At 45.3% G+C, this 23,687-nt stretch overlaps 1 protein-coding gene across 2 annotated transcripts; it reads left to right on the forward strand.

The window, feature by feature from the left end:
• Positions 1 to 835: 835 nt before the first annotated feature.
• On the forward strand, positions 836 to 23,556 carry LOC121318903 (mediator of RNA polymerase II transcription subunit 12-like). 2 transcript variants are annotated; one of them, XM_041256093.1, is made up of 44 exons: positions 836 to 969; positions 2,170 to 2,274; positions 2,680 to 2,871; positions 3,139 to 3,298; positions 3,637 to 3,812; positions 4,120 to 4,230; positions 4,505 to 4,777; positions 4,956 to 5,102; positions 5,204 to 5,303; positions 5,440 to 5,576; positions 5,892 to 6,023; positions 6,476 to 6,602; positions 6,799 to 7,028; positions 7,189 to 7,248; positions 7,676 to 7,849; positions 8,103 to 8,247; positions 8,897 to 9,015; positions 9,125 to 9,268; positions 9,621 to 9,784; positions 9,928 to 10,059; positions 10,289 to 10,516; positions 10,818 to 10,962; positions 11,305 to 11,425; positions 12,091 to 12,201; positions 12,300 to 12,413; positions 12,741 to 12,904; positions 13,260 to 13,439; positions 14,058 to 14,129; positions 14,633 to 14,802; positions 15,021 to 15,182; positions 15,383 to 15,494; positions 15,587 to 15,676; positions 15,963 to 16,072; positions 16,494 to 16,629; positions 17,074 to 17,235; positions 17,350 to 17,715; positions 17,843 to 17,993; positions 19,662 to 19,879; positions 20,190 to 20,267; positions 20,396 to 20,625; positions 20,801 to 20,975; positions 21,554 to 21,718; positions 22,663 to 22,744; positions 22,868 to 23,556. In XM_041256093.1, the coding sequence occupies exons 1-44, from the start codon at positions 871 to 873 to the stop codon at positions 22,903 to 22,905; spliced, it is 6,507 nt and encodes a 2,168-aa protein (XP_041112027.1). In that variant the 5' UTR covers positions 836 to 870; the 3' UTR covers positions 22,906 to 23,556. The 2 variants fall into 2 exon arrangements, with proteins under 2 accessions (XP_041112027.1, XP_041112026.1); XM_041256092.1 differs by lacking the exons at positions 21,554 to 21,718; positions 22,663 to 22,744; positions 22,868 to 23,556 and having other exon boundaries at positions 19,665 to 19,879; positions 20,801 to 21,017.
• The last annotated feature ends 131 nt before the right edge of the window (positions 23,557 to 23,687 follow it).

Genomic DNA, 23,687 nt, shown 5'->3' on the forward strand with positions numbered 1-23,687 from the left:
AAGACGATGGTGCCTGGCAACTTTTCATAGGAACTGAATGCAAACCAACGAGTTGACGAGGTCTGCTTTCTGGAAGTAGAATTCACACGATTCTAAACGAGACCATATGAATAGACGTGCAATAAACGATTTACGAGTATGAAATCGATCATGACTGCATTACGGGACACGCCAACGTTTAATTTGAATAGTTTTGCTTATAGGCTAGTTCACAAATTCCTGCATATAAATCATTCAGTAAACCTTTGCCAGTGACCACTTTATCCACTTAAAATTTTTAATATAAAATACATTATGACTGCACTTAGGTAAACAAATCACTTTGCTAGCCAGTCTAACGGCAATATTCCGGACTGAAGGACGTTTAACGACTGCAGACTAATTCCAAACCGTCGTGTAATATTGTATTTAATGCACTGGAATTAACACAATATATTAAAAGCAATTAACAATTAAATACAAAAGCTGTTAAAATATGTGTCTTTCTTGTCTTCTGTTATTTTTTTTTTCCTGTGAAAATATGTTTTCTTGTTATTGTTGAGAAATAACAAGGTTATGCATCAAGTCACGTTAGTCATCATCTGAATCGGAATGCACTGTGCAAATCAAAGAGAAAAAAGGGCTTGGACTGTCACTGAAGTGAGCGACATTCATGATCACCCAATGGCATTTTCCTTCTGCTTCTGCGAGTTCTGCTTCGGGAATCCCCGACTACAATCGCGAGTCTCCATCGACTGTCCCGTCACTGGAATATCCCTGTCTCAGGATCTCCGACTCCACTCGTCTGCAGCCTCGTGAATTTCCGTAAACACTCGGCTTTTGTCGTACGGGAAGGGGCAAGCCTTCGCTGTGAATGATGCCGCTGGAAAGATGGCCGCTTTCGGGATGCTAAGTTGCGAACACCGGCCCCTGAAGCGGCCAAGACTGGGGCCCCCCGATGTTTATCCACAGGACCCCAAGCAGAAAGAGGTGAGGTGAGGTGCGGTGCAGGGAAACTGGCTTATTCGCCGGTAGAGAGTGGACGGGGAACAAGGAGAATAACTGACTGGCTTGGGAAGGGGGCTTGCAGGATAGTCCGAGGATGAGGTGTGGGCCTGCTGTGGAGCTTCACTCAGAAACAATAACAGTGCAAATTATACCAACGTTGTATTTTTTAAATAAACTAAAAGCGTTTAAACTTCGGTTTTAAACCAGCAGCACTGGATTCAGTTACCATACAGTACCTCCCATTTAACGTCACATCAGCGAGGGTAAACAGAAATAAACCTTGAAAATAATAATGTTTTATTTAAAATTGTTATAACATTTTAACTATTACAGAACACGTCCGTTGCATTAAACGTGTACTAATATAACGGCTGTAAGCTGTCTTAGATGTTGCAATGCCCGATCTCTTGCGAAAAGATGTAAACATATTCACTGACATGTAAAAGAAATCCTAATTTACACACTCAAACCCGCACCTATTTATTATCAAGACATTGTCGTTTGTTTTTAAGCCATAGTCTAATTCATCATAAAACCAAACAACTAAATTCTAGGGCCCATTACTGGTTTATAGAAGGTAAGCTTGACACAATTTTTATTTCAGCCCTGCCTAATAAACCTGAAGCCTACCATAATTCTGTATATGTGTAGCTGCCCATGTAGTTTTAGAAAACTTCATAATGTAATATACACCGCAGAACATTGTTAGTATTACAAAAACACATGTCTTGCTTTCCTGAGGGTCAAGAGAGATTTAACTGAGCATTAGCATTCTCACTGCATCATACACCCAGTGGCTAGCAGGTCAAAGTCTACCTCTGCTTATGTTTGATACAGTTTAGTGCACCACATAGTGCCAGAACATAAATGCAGCGTTTAAGGCAGAGAGCACCGCCCTGCTTCCCTCAAGCAGGTGTGGGTGGCTTTCTCTTTTACAGTAAAGATGCCCACATTGATAGAATAAGCAGTAATACACCAGTGGGGTGCAGCATGTGTTTTTGTATCTCCAGTATATCTCTTCTGCAGAACTTGATGTGCATGAATGGTATTCCCCCCAGACTGAGTTTACAGGCAAGCAGATGCTGTTTGATACAGTGGTACTTCAGTGGCAAGGCGTTTTAAGGATGTTTGTGAGTCAGAAAGCACCGTCGTGAAACTTAACATTGTTTTTTTTGTTTCTAGGATGAGTTGACAGCACTGAATGTGAAACAGGGGTTCAATAACCAGCCGGCAGTTTCGGGGGATGAACATGGCAGTGCGAAAAATGTCAACTTTAACCCCTCCAAGGTAAGAAAAGGCTCCCCATGCTTTACTGTGTTCATGTCGCATTTGGCAGTGGTTTTAGTTTGGTTGCCATCAATGCTTTAGCTTTGCTGGCACCATGCCTGAATTAAATTGTCAGGTTCCATAATCTCCCTGTACTGATTCTTTTGCATTGGATTTTTCTCTATTTATTGGATTTGCAAATCTCAGTTGTTACCCAGATTCTCAGTGTGATCTCCTTTATATGTTTAGCATTATGTTTCCTCTGCATTGTATTTTTGGCTTGAACTGTTTTTGATATGAATCCTCTGAATTGCTGAACTAGGATTTCTTACCTTATTGCAGTAATAATGCTCATCTCATTCAAATTACCTGACTAGGCTTGGCAGTCCTCGCTCAAAGTGCTTGTTTGGCTTTCCTCGTTTGCAGATCAGTTCGAATTTCAGCAGCATTATTGCTGAGAAGCTGCGGTGCAACACGTTCCCTGACACAGGCAAGAGGAAACCCCAGGTCAACCAGAAGGATAATTTCTGGCTGGTTACAGCGAGGTCCCAGAGCTCCATCAACAACTGGTTCACAGACCTGGCAGGAACTAAACCCCTCACCCAGCTTGCTAAGAAGGTACAGGGATTCAGTTTGAATCGTTTAATTGACCAGGGAAGATCCCATTAACAGTTACAATTAAAGAAACATATATTAATCTCTTCTGTCAATTTTTACATTTTTAGCTAAACTATAGTAAAGTATTTCAAGATTAGTGCCGATCAGGGTCTATATAACCAGCTTCATTAGTGTTTTTTTTTTTGCAAGGCTTTGATTGTAATGCATGCAAGAATGTGGGCAGATTCCCACCTTCTCACTCTTGTTAACCTTTGTTTCATGTCCTAGGTGCCGATATTCAGTAAGAAGGAGGAGGTGTTCGGCTATTTGGCAAAATACACTGTGCCAGTTATGCGTGCGGCCTGGCTAATCAAAATGACGTGTGCATACTACGCTGCCATCACTGAGACCAAAGTGAAGAAGAGGCATGTGATCGACCCCTGCATAGGTAATGTAAAGAAAGATGCATGTTTATGCAAACAGGAAAGGTACCCGATAAGTTTTGTTTACAAGACAACATTTCCAATATTTTAAGAGATTCAGTAGTAGTTGTTTGATGCAAAAATGTCCACTCCTGGAAAAATGGCATTGAATGAAATCCTTATATTTAAACCTTTTGCTCATGGACTACCCCAGGATATTACAGAGGGGTAGGTTTTGTATTAGGATCCAATAATGTGTCATGACATTTTGGCATAAAAAAAGAATAACGGGGTGCTCTAGATTGGACTGTACGATACCCTTCAATGTACACTTTTCTGAAGGTGTCTCGCTGTCCCTTTGCAGAGTGGACACAAATAATCACCAAGTACCTCTGGGAGCAGCTCCAGAAAATTGCTGAGTTTTACCGGCAGTCATCCAGCCAGGGCTGTGGGTCTCCACTTCCGGCCACACCAGTGGAGGTGGAGACTGCAATGAAACAGTGGGAGTACAACGAGAAACTGGCCATGTTCATGTTCCAGGTGAGCGCAGCGCCCTCAGTGTGCAGACTGACACTATTGAAAAGTGTTGCTACTTTAAAGAAAAACCTTGCTACCAAATGACGCCTCACTTCTTAATTTTTGTGTCCATTACATACTCATTTTCGCCAGGTCTGTGGCTGTGAAAGCTGCTTTGTCCAGTTTAGCGTGTGTTTTTCGCTGTAAGGCTGATATACTCTACTTAGAAAATATGTCAAAGTTCACTTGCTCTGTGTGTGAAAGCTCTTTCTCAGAATATATATTGTCTCTGTGCCTGGTGCTGACGGTTTCTGTTTTCTGTGTCTTTCAGGACGGCATGCTGGACAGACACGAGTTCCTGACCTGGGTTCTCGAGTGCTTTGAGAAGATCAGGCCTGGCGAGGACGAGCTACTGAAGCTGCTCCTGCCCCTCATGCTGCAGGTAACCATGGGAAAACACTCAACCTGAATAAGCTTAATATAGAAACAGCATGGAATAAAAAATGGAAAAGAACTGGAATTCTAATATAGGCAGTTTTAGTCCACCAGGTGGCAGCAAAATCATTTTTGTAACTAGCAGGATTGCACTGCACTTGCAGTACATCCACATCATTGCACCAATTCATGTTTATTTGCCGGATTGTTTTCTGTTTGCAGTGCATTTTACAGTCCCAAGCAAAATAATAACGGCCCTTACCTTTCCTGTGTTTCTGCAGTACTCTGGCGAGTTTGTGCAGTCTGCCTACCTCTCGAGGCGGCTGGCCTATTTCTGTACTCGCCGGCTAGCGTTACTACTGAGTGATGGGAGTGTGGGACCAGGACCGGGAGGGCACCAGGCCCACGGGATCTCAGCACAGCCCGGGAACGCTCTGCCACAGACGCCAACCCCTCAACCTGCTGGGGGGAACCAGCCCCAAACTCCCTTCTCCGACTTTTACATCTGCCCGCAGCATCGGCCTCTGGTCTTCGGACTTAGCTGCATGTTACAGGTGGGACTCCCTTGCCCAGTGCCTCATAAAAAGACTGGGCTGTTTTTTTTTTCAATTAGCTAACTTAAAAATGCCTGAGCCTGGATGCAGTCTATCCCTGGATTGTGGCACTGCAGACTATATATACTCTCACAATGTTTGTATTGCTCACAAGTTCTTTCTATGTCCCTGGCTCTAGAGTATCGTGCTGTGTTGCCCCAGTGCTCTGGTGTGGCACTACTCCCTAATGGACAGCAGGAACAAGACTGGCTCGCCTTTGGACCTGCTGCCCATAGCACCATCCAACCTGCCCATGCCAGGTGGGAACACGTCCTTTACACAGCAGGTCAGTCTTGGGGGATTATCAGATGGGTATGTGGCTGTGTGTGTTTTTATGGGTGTGTTGTGTAGACTGTTTTTCACAATATACCTGCCCTTATTTCCCAGGTCAGAGCAAAGGTGCGAGAGATTGAGGAGCAGATCAAAGAGCGTGGCCAGGCTGTGGAAGTCAGGTGGTCGTTCGATAAGTGCCAGGAAACCACAGCAGGTAAAGGGGTCTTCTAAGGAGATATCCTCGTGTTGCAAGTTATAAAATCAGCGGAATCAAATTCAACGCCACAGTAATGGGAAGTAAAAGTGACACGTGTAGCAGTCTTGGATGCCATGTTTTATTTTCATGTTAGGGTTCACAATTGGACGTGTCTTGCACACGCTGGAGGTCCTGGACAGCCACAGCTTCGAGAAGTCTGACTTCAGCAACTCCCTGGACTCCCTCTACAACCGCATCTTTGGCGCGGGCCAGAGCAAGGACGGTCACGAGGTGAGACTGAGCTCTTTCACACATTTTGCAAACTTCTATAGGGATAGGGATTGAAGCAATGGTTATACAACAGTATGCACAAGAAATCTAGTTTATAAATACAATGTGTTTTTGTTTTGAATTCAGTTCTCAACCCTAATAAGCACTACAACTTTGTTATAGCGCTGTCAGATAATGGCAAATAGTTGAATGGGATTTAAAAGTAACTACTGTATACTTTTGCCATGTTACCACAAAGGAACTTTGGGGTCTACAGTAACTTAGTACCCTGCAAAACAAACCTTGCTGTGCTGATGATTAATGATTTGTCCGCAGATGTCCCCTGATGATGATGCGGTGGTCACCCTGCTGTGCGAGTGGGCGGTGAGTTGCAAGAGGTCTGGGCGGCATCGGGCCATGGTGGTAGCAAAACTCCTAGAGAAGAGGCAGGCTGAGATCGAGGCCGAGGTAAGCAGAGGCACCTCTCCTAGCTGGTAGCTCATTTTAACACCATGTCATGAAGCAAAAACAGCAAACTGTATCTAATGAACTGTGTCTGGGACCTCTCCATGAAGAAACACCAAATGGTTTATTCAATGGAAGAAGTCAATGTGAGACTAATAGCGTACATTATGACCAGCAATGTAAGAATGTCGTATACAAACTGATATGCCAGATCAGCCGCAACAAGTAGTAATACAGCAGTAGTTTTATTGACGTTCTTCAGGCTAAATAGAGCTGCTGTTCTGGTGGCAGTGTGTAATAATAGCAATCTAAAGTAGTTCTACACTACAGTCCAATGTAATCGGTAACTCCTGTGATGTGCTTTAAATAATTATATATATTTTTTGCACCATAGCTGTGTAATGGTTTTTGTGTAAAGAGTTGTTTCACAGTGGTCTCTGTGTTTCTCCTTGTAGAGGTGTGGGGAGTCTGAAGTTGTGGATGAGAAGGGCTCTGTTTCCTCAGGATCGCTTTCTGCTGCTACCCTGCCGGTCTTCCAGGATGTCTTGCTGCAGTTCCTGGACACGCAGGCTCCCACACTTAGTATGTCATCTAACACAGCAGGTTTAAACCCATGACTTGTGAAATTAAGATTAACTTTAATGGTTTCACTGGTAAGGGGCTGATGGTATGGCAAAAATATACAGTGTGTCTTTATACCCCTGTAATTCAGTCCTGATCTGAAGTCAATTCTTGTAAGTACATTGTTAAGTGTATTTTATGCTTTGTCTCGCTCTAGCTGAGCCAGGGAATGAGAGTGAGCGTGTGGAGTTCTCGAACTTGGTGCTCCTGTTCTGTGAACTCATCCGGCACGACGTTTTCTCCCACAACATCTACATGTGCACGCTGATCTCGAGGGGGGACCTGGCCTCTGACTCTCACCTTCCCCGCCCCCGCTCCCCCAGCGAGGAGCCCGCTGACGAGTCGGACCGCAAGGAGCAAGAGGCTGGGGTTGGGGGCAAGATGGAGGTACTGACTCGCAATGCCTTGTGCCCGTGCTTAAAACGGACGGATTCTCCTACCCTTTATTTCTATTCTGCAAATTTCTGTATTTCAAAAAATCTTATATTTAAAATGGAAAGCCAGATCAACATGTTTCTTTATTTTACATTTTTTTTTCTCCTGTCAGGATGCTGGCCTCTCTGAGTCAATGGAAATTGATCAGAACTCCAGCGCCATTTTCGACGATGTAAGTTATTGCAGAGGTGTAAAAACAAGGTTAAGTGTTTATGTATTGGTGACAAGAATCAAGGCAGTAACTCACTATACAGAAGTTGTGCAAACACTTAACAGCAATGTGATTTAGCCAAACACAGTCTTGGACGTACTTGATCCTCAGTTAATGATAGCATACTTGAGTCAGAGGGTGCTGCATGATCCTGCTGCAAAGCATCTTCGTAGTACTGTCCATTTGAAATTGAAGCCCTTGCTCCCCTCCCTATCAGAAGTGATTCATATTACAATTCTTATGAAAATGCAGGCTAATTTTTTGCCTTGGTAACCCATTTCGAGTTTAACTGGATCAGTCTGCTAGGATTCTTTGTTCTGTATACAGTGTTTTTTTCTGCAGATTCCTGAATGATGGTTTGTATCTCCCTCTCCCCCTTTTCATTCAGATGTTCTCTCCTCCGATGCACTGTGAGTCCAAGGGCAGCCCCTCCCCAGAGAAACCCACCTCAGAACAGGATGGGAAAACTCTGGCCAAGGACAAGGGTCCCGACCCGGCATTCCCTCTGGTGTACGAGCTGCCTCGGCACATCCAGTACGCAACGCACTTCCCCATCCCCCAGGTAAACACTGCCAGCTTGCATTCCCAAGTACTATAAAAACCATCTAATCTGTAGCCTTGCTGTGTTGCATGCTGACTGAAACTGCTCCACACTCAACAGGACTTGTATTCTTCTTGTATTTGGAGTTGAGCTTTGTGCACAATTAATGTGTGATATTGTGTTTGTGTGCGCACAACCACCTTGTCACAGCTGTTTTCCTCACTGATGCTTATGCGTTCCACTGAGCTCTCATTACCCACTTTATTCCCTACAGGAGGAGAGTGCCAGTCATGAGTGTAACCAACGGTTAGTGGTTCTATACGGTGTGGGGAAGCAGCGAGACGAAGCGCGGCATGCCATCAAGAAAATCACCAAAGATATCCTGAAGGTGCTGAACCGGAAAAGCACAGCAGAAACTGGTGAGTTGAGCTGTTTGGCACATGAACGGTGTCACATGATTGTGTCTTATCATCTGCCCAGAGCCCATAGCTGTTAGTTAGTGGGCCATAAACCATGCAAAAGGAAAGATATCAAAATCCTCTGTAGAAGGAATAGAAAAAGCTGTAGCAATCCTTTGTCAGTAGAGGGCGTCCTTCACGCACCCGCTTGGTAATTGTATTCAGAAGGCGGAGAGCTTCAGGCTTAAACACCAGGAATTTGAAATGCTGTCAGCAGATGTTCCTGTTCAGGCTAGAGAGAGAAATTGAGCGCAGATGACAGTAAACTGGATGGCTTAAGAGAACCAGACTGACAGCCTGTTAACAATTTTCAGGAGAGTCGTTTGCAGATTGGGCTGTCTGATCTCTAGTCTGGTAGCTGATCTTCTGCAGAGGCTGTGTTCAGGGGGACCCTTGGAGAGGGGTTGTCCTTGAAGTCTTTTAAGCCCTTTTTCTAGTTTTGTTGTTCTCAGACCTATGGCAGCTGGTTTTATCACAGATGATGTGTATCCACTCCAGCGCAAATTGGATGATGAGTGGTGGTGTGTTTTTTTTTTTAATTTAATGTCCTGCATGCTCATTCTTGTGGTGTTTTGTGTTTTTTTTTTTTTTTTTTTTTTTTTTCCTGCAGGGGGTGAAGAAGGACAGAAGCGGAAGAGGAATAAGCCCGAAGCTTTCCCCACGGCGGAAGATATCTTCTCCAAATTCCAGCATCTCTCCCACTTCGACCAGCACCAGGTCACCTCTCAGGTAAGAGACACACACTTGCCCAAACTTTTGGCTTCCCACTGCTTGCAGCCTGAATGTTCTGGGATGGGAGCTGTTTTTTTAAAGTTTCCTTGTTCTGTGTGCTTGGCAGGTGTCTCGGAATGTCCTGGAACAGATCACCAGTTTTGCCTTAGGGATGTCATACCACCTGCCACTGGTCCAGCACATCCAGTTCATCTTCGACCTCATGGAATACTCCCTCAACATCAGTGGCCTCATTGACTTTGCCATTCAGGTACCTGGCCTCTGCTTGTGAAAGGTCCTGGCCTGCCAGTGTCCCTCAGTCTAGCCCTGGACAGCCCCCTGTGAGCTTGAAAAACATAAACTCCACACCCATTGTTGTAAAACTATGAGTAGAAAAAAGTTTCTGAAGATGCCTTTTTATCAATGTAACACTCGACAGTGCTAAATTTAGAAATACTGAAAGAAAAAAAGGCAAACGTTTTGAACCTTCAACGTCTTCAGTGCTGAAATGGTTCATATTCTTATCGGTGGATGATTTGGGACAATATAAATGAAACCAGCACCTCAGGAACCCAGTGGGTTGTGTCTCATTGCCCTGCTCTGTCTCTCTCTCTCCTGGGCAGCTGCTGAACGAGCTAAGCCTGGTGGAGGCGGAGCTGCTGCTGAAGTCCTCCAGCCTGGTTGGCAGCTACACCACGGGGCTGTGCCTGTGTATTGTGGCCGTGCTCCGGAGGTACCACTCCTGCCTCATTCTCAACCCCGACCAGACGGCCCAGGTCTTTGACGGGTGAGCCTTGCATCTCCTCTTCTTTATTGCACTTCACAGGCCCAACCTTTTCGTAAATCTGTATCCCAGTCTGATTCTGTCTGGGGAGTCCTGTGTGACCTGGTGTGTCAGTGAGTGATTACGCTGTGTGGCGCCCCCTGCAGGTTGCGCATTGTGGTGAAGCATGGAGTGAACCCTGCAGACTGCTCCTCGGCAGAGCGCTGCATCCTGGCCTACCTGTACGACCTCTACACCTCCTGCAGCCACCTCAAGAGCAAGTTCGGGGAGATCTTCAGGTAAACAAGGAACGAGAGTCTGCAGAGAGAAAATATTCATTTCATTCAAGTTACTGCTTTCAGTATCATATGCACATTTTATCATTTTGTGTATTGATTTATTACTTTATTGTCACTGTTAAGGTTAGAACTCTGACTTACCCAGTAGATTCAAGCATTAGCAAGTGTAAACTGTAACTAGCCATGTGTTTGTAAGTGCAGTATCTGATGTGTCTTTGTATCCGGACAGTGATTTTTGCTCAAAGGTGAAGAACTCCATATACTGCAACATTGACCCTTCAGACTCGAACATGCTGTGGGACCCCGAGTTCATGATCGACACCATCGAGAATCCCTCTGCTCACAACTTCAGCCACTCCATGGCAGGCAAGATCCTCAACGACAACCCGGCCAACCGTTACAGCTTTGTGTGCAATGTGCTCATGTACGTGTGTGTGGGCCACCACGACCCAGAGAGGTAAATGCACTACAAAATACTTATTTTATGTTATTTTTCTCTTGATTTGATTGAAATTATTAATACGGTGTCTAGCTTGCAGTTTTTTTCATAGTTAGTACTTTCCTGCTTACACACTTTTTTTTGTCTGCTTTTTTGGTTTTCGTCTTTAAAACACTCCTGCTTGGACACTGAACCTTTGATATGATTATCAATAATAAAGACTAAAGTAATTATTGGTAAAACACTGATAATAGATTATTGTTTCGAACCTAGCATAAACCCTGCCGGTCTTTCGCTCTCGTTTTTGTTTCCTGGATAGAGTGAATGACATTGGGATCCTGTGTGCAGAGCTCACTGCCTACTGTCGGTCCCTGAGTGCAGAGTGGCTGGGCGTACTCAAGGCCCTCTGTTGCTCCTCCAACAATGGAAACTGTGGCTTCAACGACCTGCTCTGCAACGTGGATGTAAGGACCCCTCTCAGGTCTCCAGAAACGTAGGGAGAGAGGAAAGTGCATGATGAGCAGATCAGAGCTCGCCAAAGGATGTTAAATCCCTTTTGTGTATTCTGTGATTGAGAAACATTTTCTAATTTTCTAAACCATTTTGTCAAGGCACCCTCCCCTCTCCAGAACTGAATTTTGCTTTTGAGGAAACCAACTCCATGTTTACTGCTGAATTCATCACAGATGCATTTATCAAGCATGTGTTGACTAGTGTGCACCTGTTAGACAAAATAAGTGCATTAATAAATAAATAAATGAGCTAGCTGTCAAAGAAACAATTTCTCTTCCCCCCAATCCACTCAGGTGAGTGATCTCTCTTTCCATGACTCCCTGGCGACCTTTGTTGCAATCTTGATTGCCCGCCAGTGCCTGCTGTTGGAGGATCTGGTCCGCTGTGTGGCGATTCCTTCACTTCTCAATGCAGGTGAGTGCTGCTTCGTTCAGGTTCTGTACTAGAGGTTCGGACTTCCCTCTGGTATGGCTACCCCAGGTTCTGACTCTCGTAAGAATAGGAATATGTACAGTGTACAGGTGCGTTTTTATTTTTAAATGTTTACCAATAAGACTAAAGGGATATCTGCAGCTGAAAGGATTCTGGTCTCTCTTCTACTAACTATGTTTTGCTGAAATAAGAGCTTGAAGTAGTTAGAGCAAATAGCCAGGGGGGAAGGCAGCTTGAACCCAGGTTACAGCAAGGCTCTGTATATTAGATGCTACTTTTAATGTTGGTTGGGGGCTGGCGATGGGCTTCGTTTGATCTTTGCCTCCAGAGACTCTTCCACTCCTGGGAGCTTTGTTTTGGAGCCAGTGATCTGTCAGGCCTGGGGATTGAAAGCACCTTTCCCTACCTTCGATGTCAAGGACACACTGAAAGGAGGGTAGGTGTGGGATGGAGGTTTACTGAAAGGAGTTTGAGATGTTGCCAAATGTGCAGGGGCCTCCTTAGGGGATTGACGAACGGTCTCAAATACTGTGATCTGGTGTTCAGAACTGAACTAGTTATACCTCAAGACTTGGAAGCAGTGTTTTGTAGTTACTTTGGGACTGGTTTCTCTGAATCACGCTCTCTTTCTCTGTCTGTCTCTGTAGCCTGCAGTGAGCAGGATTCGGAGCCCGGTGCCAGGCTAACCTGCAGGATTCTCCTCCATCTCTTCAAAACCCCGCAACGCAACCCCTGCCATCAGGACAGCAGCAAGTCAGGTACACTTGGTGGTATATCAATTCCACATGCTCCCAGTATTTTAATCAGTGCTGTGTAAGTAAACGAGCACCGTCTCCTCCTTCCCCTTCGTCTACAGATAAGCCCTCAGTTGGAATCCGGTCCTCCTGTGATCGCCACCTACTGGCTGCTTCCCAGAACAGCATTGTGGTGGGAGCTGTCTTTGCAGTCCTGAAGGCAGTCTTCATGTTGGGTAAGTGTCACTGTGACAACCAGCTTCTTCTTTTTAATCCCTGTTCACCTTGATTTTATTAAGTATTACCACTTATAAGGTATTTAAGTACAAACCAGTGGTAATAAGTGCGCACTGTCTTGTTTTTAAATATGTGTGCATATTTGGTTCTGTGACAGGGAAGCCTGATAATCTGATAAGGGGACACGTTTTTGGTTGGGAGAGGGTAGGAGAAAATAAATAATAAAAAAAGTAGTTCCTTAACTTCAAGTTGCTCAGAATAACCCTTTAGAGAAGTACAGAATGGGGACCCTCCTGACTATTGTCCTCCTTCCTTCCCCTCTCTAGGCGATGCTGAATTGAAGGGCTCGGGGTTCTCTCACCCTGTGGGGCTGGATGACATTACGGAAGATGACCTGTGCTCCAAGAAGACAGGTGGCCGCTCGGTCTCTATAGAAACTGCTAGCTTGGATGCGTACGCCAAGTATGTGCTGAAGAGTATCTGCCAGCAGGTAGGGCTGTGGGGGGGCTAGCAAAGCCAAGTCCTGTTACTTTAATTGAGTTTTTTTCTCCTTCATCCTTGTTGCTTTTTCCATCTTTAAGCTTGCCCTGTTTTGTTATCATGTCGTTTCAAACTCTTGCTACATCAGTGACAAACTGTTCTATCAATGGAGCCTTTCATTTAACAGTGCAACAAAAGTAGGCCTTGCTTTTGTTCATAAATAGATAATTTTCTCTGGCATCCTATTAAACAGGCAGTAATGCAGTGGTTACTGGACATGTCCACACACACACAGTTACTCATCTCCTTCCATGGCTTTCCTGTTTTTTACTCACTCTCCTTCCCTCTGACCTCTCTTGCTGAAGGAGTGGGTGGGAGAACGCTGCCTGAAGTCTCTCTCGGAGGACAGCAGTGCTCTGCAGGACCCCGTCCTCGTCAACATCCAGGCCCAGCGCCTCCTGCAGCTCATCTGCTACCCGCACCGGCAGCTGGACAGCGAGGAGGGGGATAACCCGCAGAGACAGAGGATCAAACGCATCCTGCAGGTCAGCTACAGCCTCAGGGAGAAGCCGTGGGATTTCACTCGAGTCCTTTCTACAATGGCATATAGATTGTTAAACATAACTTGAACCATGTGATGCACGGAATTGTGTGTCAGTCCATTCCAACTTACTTAAATATCGGTGAATATATATGGCCACCACATGGCTGAATCGAGAGGTGAAGCTTAGTGCATTGTACAGGAGCCAGACATTTATAAGGCTGAGCGGAGTCAGGCATCTTTCCAGGCTCGGGAAGCAAAAACATTAGCTGAGCCAGTGAAGAGAGATCCTGTGGAGACTGAGAAAAGGGAATACTTATTTCATTTTTACTAGTAGATTTATGTATTTGCGCTGCAGCGTAATACACTGTAAAGTTTTACATGAAGTACATATGTTTAAGAAAAGGGCTTTCTCTTAGTCCTGATTTAAGTGCTGTTTCTCTTCTAAAAATGGTGGAAATTGATCTTGGGAAATAATTATAGGGCAAGAGATGGGTAATAGCTGCAAGGTGAAAGACACAGGGAAGTAGTAACAGTTGAAAGGATTGTATGGAATTTGTTCCTTGGCCCCATTCCATTTTGCTGGGATGGGAACTTTTTTTCACATTTGTGTCTCCTACAGAATATGGATCAGTGGACCATGAGACAATCCTCTTTGGAACTCCAGCTCATGATCAAGCAGAGCACAGGCAATGTAAGTCAGCCTGCACTGGGGGATTGTGGAGGTGGTTTTGCAGGATCAGGGAATGTTGGATGTAGCCTGCTTTACAGTAAAACATGAAGCGGGCATGAGCACTGCAGGAGCAAGGGAGTGACTCCTAGTGGCAAAACTCATTATGCTACACCACCGGTGCACATCAGTGGTTACTGTATTTTCCCATTTGTTTCAGACTAACATTCTTCCCTGTAGTGATGCATGCTTCTGAAGGATTCCTGTTGCAGTGATGGAAGTTGACTCTTATTACACAGCAGTTTCACCCATTCCAGTCTTTTACAACAAGCTTGGTTGACCACAGTGTGCAGGTAACAATCTCAGGTGTGTCTTGTAAAACCAGGAATGGATCAAACTGCTATGCAATGAGAGTCTTCTTTCCAGCCCTGTGTAGTAATTCCCTAAAAGGAAAAGCAATTGAATAATAATCTCAGTGGAATTGGTGCATTGGTATGTATTTATTTATTTCTGTATGGTTGCTGCAGGAGTTGAACTCCCTGCTGGAGAACATTGCGAAGGCGACTATTGAAGTGTTCCAGAAATCAGCTGAGATGAACTCCAGCAACCCCTCTGGGAACGGGTCTGCAGGGCCGGGCAGCATCGGCAGCGCGGTGTCCAACAGCAACAACGCCAGCAAGCTGAAGCCAGTCCTGAGGTGTGTAAGTCTGCTCTGCCTGACTTCAGCACTGCTGCTCCCCTGTGTTAGACTAACATTGTAAAGTCCTCTCTCTGGGATTGTTTTATCTACAGTATAAGACAGATCCACTGAAGTGCAACAGAGATTGACTGCACATATTTGTGGATATTCACGAGGACAAGACCATCACTAAGGTTTTAACCCCCTTGTCTGTGTATTAATTTCACTCCCTGCAGCTCGTCGGAGCGCTCAGGAGTTTGGCTGGTGGCTCCCCTCATCGCCAAGCTAGCCACGTCTGTGCAGGGCCATGTGCTGAAGGCCGCGGGAGAGGAGTTGGAGAAGGGGCAGCACCTGGGCTCCTCGTCCCGCAAGGAGAGGGACCGGCAGAAACAGAAGAGGTGATTGACCCACACAAACACAATAATCGCTGCTGACTCAATCACGCATGGCCATCGGATCACTTGAATGTGTATCAATTTATCCACAGATGTACATATGTGTGCATTTTCACAATCTAATGCAACTGTAGGTTAAGTCCCCTGTGATGACTAGGCCTGTAATTACGTATCTTTTTTTTTTTTTCCTGGTGCAATTCCAGCATGTCTCTGCTGAGCCAGCAGCCCTTCCTGTCTCTGGTGCTGACATGCCTGAAAGGGCAGGATGAGCAGAGAGAGGGGCTCCTCACCTCCCTCTACAGCCAGGTTCAGCAGGTAGGGATGGGCTCTTCAAATGATTGGCAGCATGTAGAGTTTAGACTCTAGTTGTAGATGGCAATGATAACATTTGAGTTCTTGCTTTTCAGATTGTCACCAACTGGCGCGAGGACCAGTATCAGGATGACTGTAAAGCCAAACAGCTGATGCATGAAGCCTTGAAACTGCGGCTCAACCTGGTGAGGAGGGGGGCTGGGCTGTACAGAGGAGGGGTTATTTTCTTGAGGCACAGCAAAATTAGTCCTGGTGTTTGCTTCACGGCTGAAGTGGCCAGTTTGGCTTAGATGTCGTATACATGTTTCAGACTGAATATTTATAACCAGCTAGTGTTGTAAAGAACCGTTTTGCATAGTGGTTCCCAAACTTTAGGTCCTGCAGTTGAAAGCATTCAGTAACCGTAACAGAGATCAAGAAGGAATGATTTGGGTTTCTTTAAGAAACGGATTGCTTTATTTTGTCCTGCAGGTGGGAGGGATGTTTGATACGGTCCAACGCAGCACCCAGCAGACCACCGAGTGGGCCGTCCTTCTCCTGGATATCATTAGCAGCGGCACGGTCGACATGCAGTCTAACAAGTAGGGATAGCTTTCCCTCTCCACTTCCAGCCATGGGACTCTCCTGTCTTCATTGTGTTGTGCATGCCTTGTGAGTGTGTGTGTGTGAGAGAAGGGGAGAGAGATTTATATTAGACAATCAATCCTTGCTTTTGGGTCAGAACCTTTCTCATATGTAAGACGCTGGTGGAGAGCAACTAAATAACCCAATCCCCCTCCTTCTTGTGCAGGATGTGAGTAACACGCTGTAATCACCCAAGTGGTGGGTGTCGTGTTTTTCTTTGTTCTAAAGGTGAAGCGCTTCTCCCTTTTTTTATTACTCCTTTCCTGCTGTTTTTTTTTTACTTCTCCATGCAGTCATTTGTTCCCTTGTTTCCTCTGTTTCTGATCGGCCTGTATTTCTGTCCCCCAGCAGTGCTGAATCTCTGTCTTTGTGTTCCAGCGAGCTGTTCACCACAGTACTGGACATGCTCAGTGTTCTCATTAATGGCACGCTGGCGGCTGACATGTCCAGCATCTCTCAGGGCAGCATGGAGGAGAACAAGAGGGCCTACATGAACCTGGTCAAGAAACTCAGGGTAAGGCGTTGGTTAATGCTTTGCAGTTAATTTCATGTCAAGGCTGGTAGCTGGTGTATGGTAGCTGTTTTTTAATGATTACCATCTTTTGGAATGCAACATTTATTCACTTTCAAGGATGGAATACCATTTTGAGCCCATACAGGTTTTTCTGTGGGTTTAATTAGACAAACCCTTGTGCTTCGACACACCATGCATCTTTTGTAGAAGTTACCATTTTATGTTTGCAATTGTGTATTTTCTATACGTCCAGTGTGAGACACACAGGGCTGTTTGCATAAAAAATCTTTCTTTAGCGCATAAATGGGGCTTTAAAGATGTAATTGTTAATTCTGGACTTCCGGGAATGTTAGATATTTAGTTAGTTGGAGTGGGAGTCTGGATTTCTAAACTGAATTTATTGAAATCCATGTTTCTCCTCTCGATTCCCTCCCACCCCAATAGAAAGAGCTTGGGGACAGACAATCGGAGAGCCTGGAGAAGGTGCGTCAGCTGCTCCCCCTCCCCAAACAGACCCGGGACGTAATCACCTGCGAGCCGCAGGGCTCCCTCATCGACACCAAAGGGAACAAGATTGCCGGCTTTGACTCGCTCTTCAAGAAGGAGGTGAAATACAGTGTAGACATACAGCACCTTTCATTGCACTGTCACTCACCTTTACTGTGCTTTACTGTAATTGCTTCATGATGTGTAAAAACTGAATCTCTCTTTCCGCTCCAGGGTTTGCAGGTGTCGACGAAACAGAAGATCTCCCCCTGGGACGTGTTCGAGGGTCTGAAGCACTCTGCACCGCTGTCCTGGGGCTGGTTCGGGACGGTGCGTGTGGACCGCAAGGTGACCAAGTTCGAGGAGCAGCAGCGCCTCCTGCTCTATCACACCCACCTGAAGCCCAAACCACGCAGCTACTACCTGGAGCCCCTGCCCCTGCCCCCCGAGGAGGAGGAGCCCCCTACCCCCGTCCCGCCCGAGCCAGAGAAGAAGCCCATCGAGGCTGTCAAGCCGGAGAAGATCGCCCCCACCAACACAGACTCCAGCAAGAAGAAACCGAGCAAGAAGAAGCGCAACCAGTCCACCAGTAAGACAGAGGTGAGGAACAGTTTGACCTGCATACATCCTAAAACCAGGATTAAAATAATAGACGTACATAAATGCAGATGTATTCACACATCTCAACATAATCAAGTAACTATGGCATTTCTTTTTAACACATTAGGATTATGGTGCCAACACACAACGTGGACTGACCTATGGGGGAGGGATGCCACCAGACCTTGTGCATGCCCAGCCAGGGCACCCCTTCAACAGGATGGGGTATGTGCAACCCCCCATGGGGATGTACACACAGAACCAGCCTCTGCCAGCAGGTAACTTCTCAGGAACTTCTCTAAATAGTCTATTTGCAAATCTGTTTACAAGAGGCAGTGTCTCTTGGTTGGTTGCTAAAGTATGTGTATCAGGTGTCTGTTAACAAGGCGTCTGGGACTATTGGATTCACTGAGACAGTGTAGCCATTAGCAGGGGCTCTTTTGTTTTTGATGCTTTTAACAGTCTTCGTGCAGTTTCATGTCTGTTCTGCCATGACATGCTTTTCCCTGGCGCTCCTTAACAGGCCTGTTTTATATGGAAGTAGCCCTCACAGGACATGGAGTGCTGTGCCTGTTTGGTCCTCCTCCCTGACTTCAGGTAAACAGCTGTCCTCCAGCGCCATTCAGCATTCTTCAGTTCATAATCGTCTATTGTTAGACTTTAAAACAGCTGCCACAGTGTTTTGCTGTTTCAGAGCAAAATGAATCGGCGCAGGAGACTTGGAAAGGAGCTTTTGTATTTATATGCTTTCTCCACATGTGGTGACCAAAGGGAGTTTCGAGGTGGGGGGTGGCTCCCCTGGTACTTGTCTGTTTTGATCGATATACTGTAGTCTCTTTTAAAGCCAAAACATTTCCACAAATGAAAGATCTGCTAAAAATAACCCATCTTCCCAGTCTCTACAAGCAATGTCTTCATTTTGATTGTAAAATGTCACTTTTAACAATATTGGTCTTAGTTGTTTCCACCTTCTAGTCTAAACTAAAATGACAGTGTTCTCTCATAACTAGTAGGCCCTTAACAGCACAGAGTGGTTGTCGGGTTGTGTGCTCATGGCTCCTATTGTCCCCATAATGCCATTTCACTTGCATTCTCGTCATAATAGTAAAGATGACTCTCGGCTACAGTGTATAATTTTTAAAAGCCTCTGTGGGATTATTTATTTATGGCTTTCTTGACAGTATAGGGCTACGAACACTGTAGACGGTATATATCTAGTTCTGAAAAATATCCGTATAACCCTCAGACTTCCTTCCTGCCAGCACTTTGTAGTTTTTAAATTGGTTTCATGCAGCAAAAGTGATCTGAACTCTATCAGGCAGGGCAGGAGGGCATTGAAGCTGTGAATTGTTGATGACCGTGCAGAGTGAAAATTACATGGCAGCCACGACGGAAAATATGTATGTTTGACTTGAACATCATGTCTGAATGGAACTCCTGCATTCAGTATACTTTTACACTGGTTGTTCCAGGGGCTGGTGTAGGGATAACAGATGTGTTCAGTCTGGATGCTAATAATTTACCGCGCTGTTTCAGTCTGCAGCTAGATTCAAAGAAAATAGAGTTTAGCATTATTATGAACGTCTTTAGAAGGGAAACAGTGGAGACTGCCTCTCCTAAAATCCGACTGTGGGATAGTAAATCATACACGGACGTGATGTAGTGAAAGGTAAAGCTTGTTTACTGTCATGATACATCATTTCAGGTCAGTACAGATTTTTTGAAAGGGAGAAAACAACATTTTTTACAGCGTAACGAGCAAAAACTGAGTTGCATGTGAAGTAGTTAATTTATCCGAAAAGTTGACCAGTTTCATATCCTTAGCATTTGTTCTCTAATAAATTAGCTTTTGCCGTCGCTTCAGACTGGGTCCCCCTGATGTAAAATCCGAGGACAGCTGTGGGCTCCTGTATGAGAGCTAAAGTAATGAATGTGGTTTTTGCCAGGAGGCCCCCGGTTGGACACAACGTATCGCCCCTCCCGCACCATTTCTATGGGGAAGTTGATGCCAAACCGCCCGCCCTACCCTGGGATGATGCCAGGCATGCCGGGGACGATGGCTGGGATGATGGGACTGGATCAGCAGCAGTACAAAATGGGACCTTACAAGCAGCCCCCTATGGCACAGGGGCAAATTCTGCGGCAGCAACTGCAGGCTAAACTGGTAAGACCAGGAGTCAACGGGCAATGGGCAAGGAGCAAGATTAGTGTTTTGGGGTTCATGCTGGATGGCTGTGTTAGGTATTGTTGGTAAGTGATTAGTTTGGAGAGAAGTAAGCGATGTTTGACTAGTGGGTAGAGCAGAGGGACTGGGAGTTGATTTGCACAGCTGGCAAGAACAGAGCTAGTCGGTAGAGAAGAGAACATGGGGATGTTGTGGTTTGTTAGAGAGAGAGAGAGAGAAATAATGCACAGGTTGCAGCGTCGTAGAGTCATGGGTATTAAAGCTGATGTCACGTTCCTTTGTTCCACAGCAGAGCCAGGGCATGTTGGGGCAGCAGGTGCGACAGATGGCTCCTAATCCCCCCTATGGGGGGATGCAACCTTCACAGGTGAGTTCTGCTTTTGATTGCATTGGGCAAGTTTGACTGTACTTTATTACAACTTTCATATTCCTGCCTCTTCCTGTAGAGCCTATGTTTTATCTTTTCAGCAATCTGTGTAATTAATTATTTTCCAGAATATGTCCCAAGGATATACCACCTATGGCTCTCACATGGGGATGCAGCAGCACCCCTCCCAGACAACTGGAATGGTTCCTCCCACTTACAGCAGCCAGCCCTTCCAGGGTGGACACCCAGGTGCAAACCCAGCCATGGTGGACCCCCTTAGGCAGATGCAACAGAGGCCGAGTGGCTACGTTCATCAACAGGCTCCGGGTTACGGGCACCCAATCCAGAACACACAGAGGTCAGTTACTCTGGCAATGGACCACTGTAGAACCATAACCTGTTATTTGGTTTTCTGTGGTTGGGAGAACAGTGTTTGCAAAATGCCTGTTTTGCTGGTACCGTTTTAAACCAAAAAAGTACCGTCTGTTCATTTTCCGACACTGACACCCGTGTTGTTTACTGATCTTTTGCAGGTTTTCCCATCCGCCCATCCAGCAGACACCCATGATGCCCGGAATGGCTCACATAACCAACCAGGGCGTACACGCAGGAATGAGGTCGACACAGATGCTGGCAGAGCAGCAGCAGCAGCAGCAGCAGCAGCAGCAGCAGCAGCAACAATACCTGAGACAGCAGCAGGCTTTGAGGGTGAGAATCCCTGTTCGTTTTAGATAAATCATTTAAGAGCCATGCAGGTCTGTTGCTCAGATGTTGAGGCTCACTGATTTTAGTTTTGGTTGTGCGCATATAACCAGAGCAACTTGGTTTCATACAGTTTGCCCAGTGTATGTGGTTAACCCTTTGATACATGACATTGAAAGTAGCTGGAAAAAAAAAGTTTTAGACACATAATAAATTGCTTTATATGGGGGGGGGTAGCATCTTCATAAGAGGTCATCATGCATTTCTGTCTTTCATATGTCCCCATTTCCGTCCCCATATGAGGTTGCCATGTATGAAAGGGTTAAGGTTCTTATGTTGTGTGTTTTTGAATGCATCTTATTATAGGCCTCTTGTATTTGGACCTATGCAGTGCAGTAACTACCAGGCTGTTGCTGTAGCACATCAATCGATGAGTAATGTCCTGTCCCGTCGGCTCTTTTGCATTGCGGTTAAGACGCTTGTTTGTGGTGCGCAGGGTTGCCGGTTCGTGTCCAGCATCTGCCCTGCTGCACCAGGTTAAAACAAAGTACTTGTATTCATTACATTTTGTATTTGCCTTCTAGCAGCAGCAGGTGCAGCAGCAGCAGGTGCAGCAGCAGCAGGTGCAGCAGCAGCAGCAGGTGCAGCAGCAGCAGCAGCAGCAGCAGCAGGTATCCGCCGCTCAACCCCCAGCACAGGCACAGCCACAGGCTCTGGGAATGCAGCCTCTGCCGCCCCAGCAACCCATGGTAAGGGATTCTGCACAGTGTTAAGAGTTAGGACATGTGCTCCCTTATTTAGCAGGCAGTCAATTTAAGTGGGGTAGCTGGGGAATAATCCAGCCTCTTGCGATGTGCTTATTATGTAAGAATCACCCGCCTTCTAAAGATGCAACCGCACAATAAACATACACACTGTGCTCCCTTGTTTTGCTTTTTGACTTCCACACAGAGTAGGATAAGCAGTGCTGGTTAATAGTTACATTTTATTTATTTATTTATTTTAATTAGTTTTAAAAGGTTTTGTTGCCAGGGATGATGGCTAAAGGGGAAGTTGTCCATGTCAACACTTAAATTAAGAGAACCGCTTGTACAATTGATGAGGATTTTGCTAAAGAGATGTATTGTCCAGCTGTATGTGTTGCACTTAAGTTTTACGTAGGCATACAGTGGAATTATAGCTGTGGCAGGGGATGCATTTTTTTTTTAATTGAAATTGATAAATATGGTTGGAAAATTGGAAGTGTGTCTAATCAGCACAGCTTTTGAAGATGCTGGTTGGCTTATTGAACACACTCTGTTCACAGGCCACTTTCAACAAGCTCTGAAACACATTCTCATGAGTGAGGCTGGCAGCCTCTGTCCAGTAGCTTGCCTGTGAGCCTGCATAAAAAACAGCAGCATCTGTCTGTCTGTTTTAAGCCGAGTCTCCCTGCCACTGAGCCACCTAGTGGTTTGAGCTATGTGCTGGTCAGGGCTCCACAGCCTCTTCATGCCTGCTTTAGTGATTCATTCACAGGGTGCTCAGTGTGGGCCAGGTACCTCCTATAAATAAAGGGATTTATGAAGCAGAAGCCTTTTAAAAATGCAGACCATTATTGTAGCATAGGAAAGAGAACTCTACTAAAACCAGCAGAGCAGTAAACCAATGTTGCGTGTGCCCTGAAGTATATATTTATTATTGTGTTGTACAGTTCCCCAGGCAGGGCATGCAGCAGACACAGCAGCAACAACAGACGGCAGCGCTGGTGCGACAGCTTCAACAGCAGCTCTCAAGTAAGGACCTGATCTCCCTTCCTCAGTCTGTGTTTTATATTCTATCCTCCCCTCTCTGTTAAAATATACATTTGTGATATTACTGTGTAACCTATCTTTTATTTTTGTATTCTCCTCCAACAGATACTCAGCCCCAACAGAACACTACCACATATTACTGATCCTGGGGGTTCTTGGGAAGGTGTGTGTGTGTGGCAGGGGATAAGAAAGCAAAAGAAAAAAGAACATAAGTGCAACACAGAGCTGCAACTACTGCCACTGCTGCAACCAGGGGGCCCTTTTGGAAAGCATTATTCTCTGTGCCAAGAATGACTTTGCTGGAGGTCACCAGCAGGGCTGATTTTCAGTTGGCCTGCACAGGCTCTGTATGCTATAAGCCCTGTTCAGCCACATGCATTGAGAAACGGGTTAGGGCTGGAGAAAGGAGGAGGGTGGAGATTAATTATGCTGTTGGTTTGGAGGACACACTGGAGTTCTCTGTTTCTGTTTCTCTCCTCTGGACACAGAGACATGTTTACTCATAGTTATTGCTGGTCTCTACTGACTCCACTTGGAACAAGGACTTTTATTTTGTTTTGTTTTCTCCAAGAAGAGTCTTGCTGTGGAATAACAATCAAAGGCGTTTTGTGGAGGAGAACGTGGAGTTTGTGTATAAAATAAACAACAAAATAATAATAATAATAATAATAATAATGCAATTTTTTATTTCAATTTGTACAATTCTTTTTTTTTTTTCTCTTATTAAAATCATGTCTGTGTTTTTATCAGTCTTTTGATATCTGTAAATCATATTAAATATATCCACAGCATCACATTTGCATTTATAAGTGTGTTTGGAAGCATAACTCCGTCTAGTCCAAGTATAACACCGTGTAACAAATTTATTATTTTTTTTGTCTCCTGGGTAGTAAGTGTTATTTCCTAATTGCTTATGCCTCAAAAG

This window comes from Polyodon spathula, chromosome 7 (genome assembly GCF_017654505.1).
Source record: "Polyodon spathula isolate WHYD16114869_AA chromosome 7, ASM1765450v1, whole genome shotgun sequence".
Taxonomy (NCBI): Eukaryota; Metazoa; Chordata; class Actinopteri; order Acipenseriformes; family Polyodontidae; genus Polyodon; species Polyodon spathula.

What these genes read in the sequence shown, in the direction of transcription:
- LOC121318903 (XM_041256093.1), top strand. Translation starts at nt 871, where the DNA reads ATGGCCGCTTTCGGGATGCTAAGTTGCGAACACCGGCCCCTGAAGCGG. An exon ending in GAAGGCAGTCTTCATGTTGG is followed by an intron (nt 12,414 to 12,740) that starts GTAAGTGTCACT and finishes TCCCCTCTCTAG; the next exon opens with GCGATGCTGAATTGAAGGGC. An exon ending in GACAGCAGCAGGCTTTGAGG is followed by an intron (nt 20,976 to 21,553) that starts GTGAGAATCCCT and finishes TTTGCCTTCTAG; the next exon opens with CAGCAGCAGGTGCAGCAGCA.